The sequence below is a fragment of the Theobroma cacao genome, chromosome 7 (assembly GCF_053813885.1).
Source record: "Theobroma cacao isolate CCN51 chromosome 7, ASM5381388v1, whole genome shotgun sequence".
In the NCBI taxonomy this organism is placed as follows: domain Eukaryota; kingdom Viridiplantae; phylum Streptophyta; class Magnoliopsida; order Malvales; family Malvaceae; genus Theobroma; species Theobroma cacao.
In genome coordinates, this window is record NC_142645.1 from 34,414,705 (window position 1) to 34,425,027 (window position 10,323).

Below are 10,323 nucleotides of genomic sequence, written 5' to 3' on the forward strand. Positions count from 1 at the left end.
TGGTGTTCACGGGCTAAATCAAAGAATAAGGAAGCCATTGTGATTCTCACATAACTTGGCAAAGGTATTCTGATCACTTTCCTTTCCCTTAAAGTTTTATTTGCATTAAAAACACTAAGGTGATCCATGGTAGATGCGACATAGTGTTTATATTTAATCATTTAAAGTTTCTTCTGCTACGCTTAATCTGATTTTACCGTAACCAACACTAGTGGGCCACACGCACGTAAAACCTAATGCTACCCATCATAGCATACATCTCCCACTTGTTTTATCTCCTATAGTATGCGGAAACAACATCAAATACATGTCAACATAACATATATCTATAAAACAAAAATAAGGAAAACTAATAAATGAGTCAAAAAGACTCCATGAGTGGATACAAGTAAGGGAAAGCCAAGGGAAAAAGTTTTTGCAACAAATCGTACTTTGCAAAAACAACATGATTGTTAGAAATATTAGCTTAATGAACAAGTAACAAGAATTTCTAAGAGAGGGTTGAATTGGACTTTTAAAAATTACTATGATAGGATTTATTGATCTAGAGTACTGTAGTACAAGCAAGGTTTTATGAAGCAAGGCTTAAAAGGACGCTTTTGTCAAGGTGAATCAATACACCACTTTCAAAGTATTTTAGTATGTAAAGCTAAAGATATAGTTTGATGGTTTACTTGGTTGTAATGACTTTTATTGTATTTTTACAAGTGAAAATTTATGTTTATGGTTGAACTTGTGTTTTGAAAAAGTTTTCAAAACTTATGCATATATAAATATCTCACTATGTATTAGATTTCAACAAAGGGAGACAAATCCTTTCAATTGATTTGAACCAAACCACCACTTCTTGAAGTACGCATAAATTGTATGAAATGTGCTATATCTCAATGTATGTAATGTTGTTCGACATGCTATATGAAATAAGAATGAACACATGACAAATGCTATTATGCCATGTATGCCACATATGAGATAAGAACAAGAATGGGTTATATGCTATGATGACATGTATGTGATGTTGTTTCCACATATTATATGAGATAAGAACAAGCATGAGATATATGTTATGTTAACATGTATTTGATGTTGTTTCCACATACTATATGAGATAAAAACAAGTGGGAGATATATGCTATGATGACATGTATGTGATGTTGTTTCCACATATTATATGAGATAAGAACAAGCATGAGATATATGTTATGTTAACATGTATTTGATGTTGTTTCCACATACTATATGAGATAAAAACAAGTGGGAGATATATGCTATGATGACATGTATGTGATGTTGTTTCCACATACTGTGAGAGGTAAGGATGAGCACATGATATATGTTATGTTGCCACATATGTGATGTTGATCTCACATACTATATGAGTTGTGTATAAATGCATGTTTAAGAAGTTTTATATGTAACCTTGATGAATGAGAATGATGAATTTTATGATAAATATGTAAATATTGATATAGTAGAATAAAGTGAAAAGTTGTCTAAGTTAACGGGGGTTATACCATTGACATCTGAAAACTTAAGGTAATGGGGGTTAAACAATAATAATTTTTTGAGGAGAACGAGAATGATGCAGTGATTCCACTTGTACGAGCACCATGTATTCCAGAATAATAAAGGCTATACCATTATCAAATCCCATTGGTAACTAAGGAACATACCATTACCAATTTATGTCATATTGGAAATGGACATTTCTTTAGTTAGTAACTAGATTTTGGTTTGATCATTTACTTGCAAATGGTTGTGATGCACAACTGTTCTGAAGTGTATTGTAGCATCCTTGATTTTTTGTATGAACTATGTAATATGAACTATGTTTTGAACTGCTACTATGACCATAACTCTAGGCCTCGTCAGGTTGTCCAACAAAATTATTTTATTAATGAAAAGTATAGCTTTATTTAATTTTAATTTTTAAAATATATTCAAAAAATCTTTAAATAATACTATAAAAACATTTTTTATTATTTTAATAACAAAATATTATATAAATAGTCGGGTCTGGACTTAGCTTAGAAAATTGGGTCTTTTGAGGCACATCCAAACCGGCCCGGCTCGACCATGAAAACCTCTAAAGCCCGAAGCTGACCCTTCCGGCGGCTTTGGGATATCTTTTTCCTATTGACTCCCGACTACTGAGACAAAAGCGAGTGTCAGAGTAGTACTGAGAACTGAGAAGTAACAATGTCAGTTTTGAGATTTTGCTTGTTCTTAAACCCAATGCTATCAAACAGATTCCTTACTCAAACAAATTTGTTCAGCTCCTCTTGTGCTTTCTCTTCATCACTGAAAAGGACCTCCAAAAGCCTTTGTTGCAGCTCCAATTCCATTCTTCATAGTAATGGAGACACATCACCTTCTCTCTCCAGAAATTGTCCACTTTCAGGTATTTAATATTATCATCTATTTTTTTGGATTTAAAATAGAAGTAAATGGACTTATTTTTTAGTGTACAATTTCAGGGTTAGAGAATGAGTTGGTGGGTTATGTATTGGGGAAGAAGAAAGCAACAGAAGTGGCTCATTTGTAGGTACTTAACCCCCCATTTGTTTGTTAGTTTATTTATCTTTGTGCGTCTCTTTCTTTTTTTTCTGATTTGCTTGGTTCTTTGTTATAAACTGTACACTGTCTGCTACTATGTGTGGTTTGCTTTAGAACATGGAGTAATGCTATTTTGTGCGACTTTCCAATGTTTATTTTGTCTGCCTTTGGACTATTGACATGGATGGATGTAAATACAGTTGGACATTATGGCATTTTACTGAAAGGCAAGACTTAGATAAGATTTTTTATGTCAAAGTTCGTGAGGTTCCCTATTATAAGTGATCAGATACAAACTGAAATCGAAAACCCAAACCGATAGATTGAAATGCACTACAAAAATTTGAAAAATTTGGAATAAGTTTCGATACTTCTTTTAGTAAAAATTATGATAGCGATTTCTTTTTGATCATTTGATAAGTATTGGTCAAATTTTGTGTATAGACAGTAGTTTTAATGAATTTTTTGTATATTATTGATCATCTCATTGAACTCTATCAATCTGCCGGTTTTGATTTTGAAAATTAGTTTTCATTTGATCTTTTTTTAATGGAAAGCTGATGCACTTGGTTTAAGAAACTTTATATAAGTCCTGCCCTTTTGCTAGAACATTATTAGGAATTCATTGCTTTCATTAGGAATCATTGCGTTTGGCTTAAATGTTGATGGTTTACATGCGAGACAATGCATAAATTGAAGCATCTTCTCAATATTAATTGAAAGATGTTCAATAAGATGCGTTAATAACAATTATGGCTGGAAGTTTTTGATACAATATTTAAAAGTGTGAATGGAAACTCATTGTCTGTAGGGTAAGTATGAAAAAATATGAAACTGAAAGTGTGTGCTACATTGAAGGGGGTCTTTAGATTGATAGGATTTTGTTTGTGTGAAAATCTATAGAAGTCTTCACTGCTAAGTTTGTGTTTAGTTTTGCTGGAAACAGAAAGTAAATTTGGAATAGCAGTATATTGGTTGTTTACAAAAATGAATTGTAGAGAAACTTTTCTCATCTTTCTGCATATCAAATACTGATGGTCAAAAAGAAACCACCACAACCCCGCCCCCCCCCCCCCCCCCCCCCCCCCCCCCCTCTCCCCTTTACTAGGGATGGGAAATTAACAGCAGAACAGAGCAGCCTCTCATGGTGACCCAAGCATTGAAACAAGAAAAGAAAGAAAAAATTTAACTGAAAAATGTTTATCAAGAAGCAAATTCACCCTAGTTTTCTTTTAAATATGATTCAGTGGAAACTTATATCCACCGGAACTGCAATGCAATTGAGAATAGGTTTCAGCAATAAAACAATTGGTTGGTGAGGGGACTATTAACAAATATTGATGTGATTTCAGCTAAATGCATGAATTTAGTTTAAACTCCATTTTGTATAGATTTCAAGTGGGTTATTATTCGGAATATGAACCATCTAATGAAATGCTTTTAAGATTAAATATGGCAATTGGAAGCATTAAATGGAGGAAGTCATTTTTCTGTCTTTGCTTTGTTGATGTGCTATTCTAATGGAAATGTAATATTATTGTCTTTGCCTTACAATAAGGCATTATTGACACAGAATAATATTAAAAGCTGGTTATATTGTTGAAACCAACTTAGAAATATTTTCGCTGGACATAGAATTATAAATCTTGAAATTGAAGCATAGGAACACATAATTCCAGTGTGTATGGTGTCAATTTGTTTATGGAGTTTAATTTTCTTTAGAAATATATATTGTTGTTCTTGAGCATACCCATTTACAGGCATGTTAGGCTGTAAGCATATACTGCTTGAGCTGGAGTACTTCTAGAACCTAGCTTCTTCTTTGGAATTTTTCAATCTTTGGTTTCTTAAATTTGCTCTGATGTTAATTATCCAAAAACAAAAAATGGCACTGATTTTGAACTAGGTGAGCCAAATATGACTTGGACCTGAGTACTATCTCTTTAGCAATTAAGTTCAATCTGGTTTGTACTAAGGATTTTGAGTTGTTTATATATCAAATTGCAGTTTTATGATATATTTTATGATAAATTTTCTAATCAGCTTTTAGCAATAATGCTCAACTGTTAATACCTATTTCTTTTAATATTTATTATGTCAATCATTGCCTAGGGTTTGGAGGCATGTCCTACATAAAGGGGATATAGTCATAGATGCCACATGTGGCAATGGTTATGATACTTTAGCAATGCTAAAAATGGTTGCTGATGAGTCTGGTTCCGGTCGTGTTTATGGAATTGACATTCAGATAGATGCTTTAAAGAATACTTCTTCCTTACTGGATGCTACTGTCACTCAGAAAGAGGTGCTTCTTGTTGTTTTTTATATGCTGTCTCCTTTATCAAAATCATTTCAAGAAATAGTAAAGTTTTAATTGGTGCAAGGAACATCTATCCAGCTTTGACACCAAATTTCAAACTTTAACCTTAGGATTCAGAATCCTTAGTTTGGTGTACAAGTTTAAATCAACATGCTGCTTAACTCTCAATAGTATTCACCACCTCAGTGGCTCTTTGAAATGTCATTACAGGCTATTATTTGAAATGCCACCTCAGCAATTAATGGTCATTTGACTTGCTGGATCCTGTAGTTCAAAATGTAGTTACCATATGGTTATCTTTATTGGTCATCTGGAAAGAGCAGATGTTCATTTACTATTTTGTAAAGCTACCTGTGTTTCATGCAATTCCTAATGAGTTTCTGACTTATGCAGAAAGAACTAGTAAAGCTCTTCCCCATTTGCCATAGTAGGATGGATGAAGTAGTTCCAGAAAATACTGCTGTTAGGTACTTACTGGTACTCAAGTTTCTCTGTCTTTCTTTTTTATTATCTAATTACCATAAATGTGGTTATTATGGATGTTAAGGCCATTGAGCATTTTGTTGCATTTTGTTTTTTAATACAGATAAACTTTACGTGTATATTTCTTACTCAACTTTCAAAAATGAAGAAAAAACAGACAAACAAACAAAACTTGCTCCTTGAGTACTCTTACTGAAGCAGCTTTTGGTAGTTTCTGTATCTCTATCCCTTGTCTTTGGCTTTTTTTCCAAGAGGGAAGAATCACTTTGTTACCTGTATTTGTTGCCTTTGGAAGTTTGTTCAGCCATTACCCTCATAAGTGGAAGAACTATAGAACTTGGGAATGATAGTATTTTAAAGTTTCTATTTGGCAGAACTAGACACCTTTCCAAATGGGAGCTAAAATAGTTTAGAGAACCTCTATGGCTACACCAGCGCATTTATCCACTTTATAATATTGGACCTAAAATTCTCCCCACTTGACTTAATCACTAGAGGAAGTCATCATCAGGGTAGCCTTCAGTCCTTTGAATGTACCTATACCTCTATGGAGATTATCCTGATTGCCTACAGAACATTGTTATCCTTTACAAATCCTGTTTTAGGCTAAGATGGTGGTGAATTGATTTGTGGAGTCAACCCAGTAATATGTAAAATCACTCATCTAACCATAGCGTTATTTTCTCTATAATTACTATTAGTATCTTTTACCACTAGAAATTTATTTGATAAAAAACAATGGAACCCTTCTTGTTGATCTTTTTATTAGTTTTCCTAAAACTACCATGTAAATCACATGTTCATCTATGCTAAACAGTCTAGCCAGTAGCCAAGTTTGTCTCCACCCTGGTGGTAGAGACCAACTTAGTTGCAAATTCAATAACCAAGTAATGGGCATATTAGTCATTTTGTATAACCATGGTCTCATTTGACTATCTGTTTTTATCTTCAAATACCATAAGCAACCAAAGATTGTGTATTTATTGAGCACCCTGGCATGTTTTTGTCTTGAAAACTTTTGAAAGGAAAGGATGTAAATGACTGAGGAACTGAGACAAAGTTACTTGTTCAGCATCTCTGAAATGGAACTCTCTACAAGTTTTCGGTTCTTGAAATTTTTTTTAAATTCCCATGTCTTCTTTCATGACCATTAATTACATTAGAAGTAACAATGTAATTACTATTAGTATCTTTTACCACTAGAAATGATGTTTGTGCTCCTTCAGAACTTAATTTATAAACTTAAATATTGATAAATGTCTATAGTTACCTATTTAAGTGTTTTTGTTTCAGTGCACATTATGCTATAATCTGGTAAAATAACAAATTTCCTTTCAGTGTTCAGTTGGAAATGTTTGTGGGATCAAATAACGATGCACCTTGACCTTGAACTTTAAACTTTTTGTAGTTAACAGGATGGATATTGAACAAATATAATTAATCATCTTATCTTGTATTCCATGTACAGAAAAGTTGCTATGTCCATGAATTTCTATATATCTTTTCAATGTGCTTTTTTGTAATTTATTCTGAAGTTTCAAATTTTCATTCAAAAAGAGAAAGGTGCCAAAAGCTATTTTGTTGCAAAAAGTGTTTCATATACAATGGAAAGGAACCCAATGAAATTAGGTGTCATATGAGAGCTTTTCACTTTGCTATTCTTCTTCTTGTTGATTTCAGTTTGCAATTTTTTTTTGTTACAGTCCTGCAATTATCCAATTACAATAAAGAATTATGTAAGGATCCACCACTTATAATTGCAGGCTCTATCTAATAGTTTGGTAGGTCCACATATTCTGGGTTGTGATTGGCCAATTGTAGTGCAATAATTGTAGGAGATATGCTCCAAATTTTTGACAGCATTTCATAAATCATAACCACATTTGGTATTTTAGGGTTACTGGAGGATTGTTTTCCCCAAAATTAGTCGTAGTTATTTTGTCTTTACATTATTAATGGTTTGAATAAATTCCTTTCCAGTAATTTGAATAAATTACTTTCCAGTATGTGCCAATTCCGGACTTTCTGTTTCTGATAATGTACAGAAATGTGTTTGCAAATTATTATTATCATCAGGCCAATTATAAAAGCGCTTAAACATCTTATCAACTGGAAAATTATAAATTATTCACATGATGTGAGTGGAACTAAGAAAAGAATAGACGATTGAATTTTACGTGGCTATCATTTTGCATTTATGTTCATCACTATTAGTGTGGTTACCAGCTTCATTAAACTTTACGTGAAGCCACACTATGACCTTTTTTGCATTGGGATAGAATTAATTCCTTGTCTCCTTCTAGGCTTGTTGCGTTTAACCTAGGCTACCTTCCTGGAGGTGACAAAGGTATCATTACAATTTCGAAAACAACGTTGTTGGCCTTGGAAGCTGCAAAGAAAATGCTAATATCGGGAGGGCTTATAAGCTTGGTGGTTTATGTGGGACATCCAGGTGGAAGGTAAAATTTCTTATATTAGATGGTTGTGATTTTTGCTGATGTTATTATGCATTAAGCTAGAATTCTGAGGCTCTGTATCCGGTGAACTAATAAGTTTGTCAGGAACAACCCAGGTTTAGTCTAGTGGTTGTTATTCTTCTTTAGAATGGTTAGGATCTAAAAATCATATTGCCCCCTCTCCCCTTTTTGTTTCTTGTGCATACCAAAATCAAAATTTGTTGGTGACTGCAGTTTTTGGTTGAGTCATCCTGCTCTTTACCTGTAGGACCACCATCAGAATTTCTTAATTTCATTTCCCCAGCGTTTCATGTGTGATCGAATGTGTTTGACAAATTACAGTGTTTACCATTCTTATTGATCTACTTTGATTGGAAATACTTGGCATTCTGGCTCATGTTAGACTTTATTTGCAGTGAAGAATTGGATACTGTTGAGGCCTTTGCTTCTAGATTATCAGTTGATAGCTGGATATGCTGCGAGTTCCAGATGTTGAACCGACCATTAGCTCCAGTACTTGTTTTCATGTTTAAGAGATGAAACCGCAGAGGATTAGCAAGTTTTGTACTTTACAAACTGTGCTTTAGGATATTATAAATTCCTTGAAAATATATGTTTAGTTGTGTAAAATTCGTTTATGTATATCATCCAGAGAAGCTTGAAACACCTGTGCTTTTGTTATCCTGTACTTTGCTCAAAGACAGCTGCAGTCTTTAAGGCTGCAATATGAGGAATGAAAAATGTAGTGAGTTATTTTTCCACATTGGTTTAAATAAAGTTTTGTTGTATCCTTGCATGTATTCAAGTTGACTGCAAATCATTTAGTGTGACTATCAATCTGAGTTTAGTCTTGGATTCTGTTAATCAATCTGGTTGAGCCTTGAATTCAAATGGAAATTTTGTATATGGAATTGAGATTAGTTGAATTCTTCACTCTACAAATCTTTAATTCAGTATTAAGAATGTGATTTTCTCTTGTTGGCCAATATTAAGAATGAGTTTGAGTATCTCACTTTAAGGCATGGTTTAACTCAATTTTATTGTACTAGTATTTATTATCATGTGCATTTGCATGTGAACCCTTGTTTTTTATTTATTTTTAAATAATAATTATATACAAATACAAATATTTCTAAAGTGTAAATTACTGAAATTTTATAATATTAATCTGTAAATTATTCAATAATATTTGAACTGAGAAATACATATTTTAATTAAAGTCGATTATTGAAATTACATTTTCATATTTACAAAGTGTACAAATCTTGTTATTATGATTGATAAAAAAACTTTTGTAATTTAAGTCATTCAATGCAATTGCATTTTCTTAGAACTAATAGTTACAATAAAAAATATTTAAAATAGTATATCACAAATATATTGAACAAATAAGTTTGTTTTCGTCCAAAAAAAATTTCATTAACATTCGTAGTTTGTTATCACGTACGTTGCACATAAATACTTGTTTTAATTTATTACTCAATAATAATTATACGCAAATACAAATATTTTTAAAGTACAAAGTTTGAAGTATAAATGCTTCAAAATTTGTAATATTAATCTATATTATTCGAAACTATTAGAATTAAGAAAAATATTTTTAATGAAAATAATTCAATACAATTATAATTCTTATTTACAAAGTTGATATATTTTATTAATATTTATTATAAAAAAATATTTAAAAAGACAACATAGAATAATATTGAACATTATATACCATATAGTAATATTGCCTATTTTTAAATTCGAATTTGAATCATTGTTTGATATCAATATGTATAATTGTCATTATTATTTTATAATGATAATTGAAAATTACCTATAATGAAAAAGTTTGGTCATTCAAAAGTTTTTCAAAGAATTTACTTTCATATATATTAAAAAAATAAATTATAGATGAGTGGGGATTACTATTATTATGAAAAAAAGGGTGAGTTATTTCTTGTTATGTATCCTAATCACTAAACTAATTTCATATTAACATAAATAAAGAAAAAAAATTACATTTGGATAATATGAGCAGGTATAAATTTTAGCACATGTTCTCATAAAAAAAATAGTTAGCTGAGAAATATGACAGTAGTCTTCATAATTTCTAGAGAGATATATATGCTAAAATCTAAGGAAAGCGATCGCGATGGGACTCGAACCCACAATCTCCCGCTCCGGAGGCGAGCGCCTTATCCATTAGGCCACGCGATCTCTGACTTGGGTACTGCCTTTAAATTATTAGGATTTCTTTTCAGATATTTTTATTACTAAATAAAATGAAGATAATCAGCCATAAGTCTTTCCAATATCTTTATTTTCAGACATATTTAATAGTTATATGGAGATTAGAATGTACATAGCCTCAACGAGATTGCGAGTAAAAAGGAAAAATACTTGTGTCATAGATCAAGAATCAAATGGATAAAGCTTGGAGACCAACATACACAATATTCTTTGACCAATCCATTGTCAAAGAAGGTAGAGAAATAACATCTTGAATCTCAAAGGGGAAGA

The 10,323-nt window shown here is 31.9% G+C and overlaps 1 protein-coding gene and 1 non-coding gene across 2 annotated transcripts; one reads left to right on the plus strand and one right to left on the minus strand.

The window, feature by feature from the left end:
* The first annotated feature begins 2,070 nt into the window (after window positions 1-2,070).
* On the plus strand, window positions 2,071-8,576 carry LOC18594866 (S-adenosyl-L-methionine-dependent methyltransferases superfamily protein). The gene is made up of 6 exons (XM_007022528.3): window positions 2,071-2,401; window positions 2,478-2,541; window positions 4,669-4,861; window positions 5,270-5,343; window positions 7,663-7,818; window positions 8,232-8,576. Exons 1-6 carry the CDS (start codon window positions 2,200-2,202, stop codon window positions 8,353-8,355), a joined length of 813 nt encoding a protein of 270 aa, XP_007022590.3. The 5' UTR covers window positions 2,071-2,199; the 3' UTR covers window positions 8,356-8,576.
* A 1,371-nt stretch (window positions 8,577-9,947) lies between these two features.
* TRNAR-CCG (transfer RNA arginine (anticodon CCG)) lies at window positions 9,948-10,020 on the minus strand. The gene has a single exon. It is a non-coding gene; the product is annotated as a tRNA-Arg (tRNA).
* Window positions 10,021-10,323: the final 303 nt, after the last annotated feature.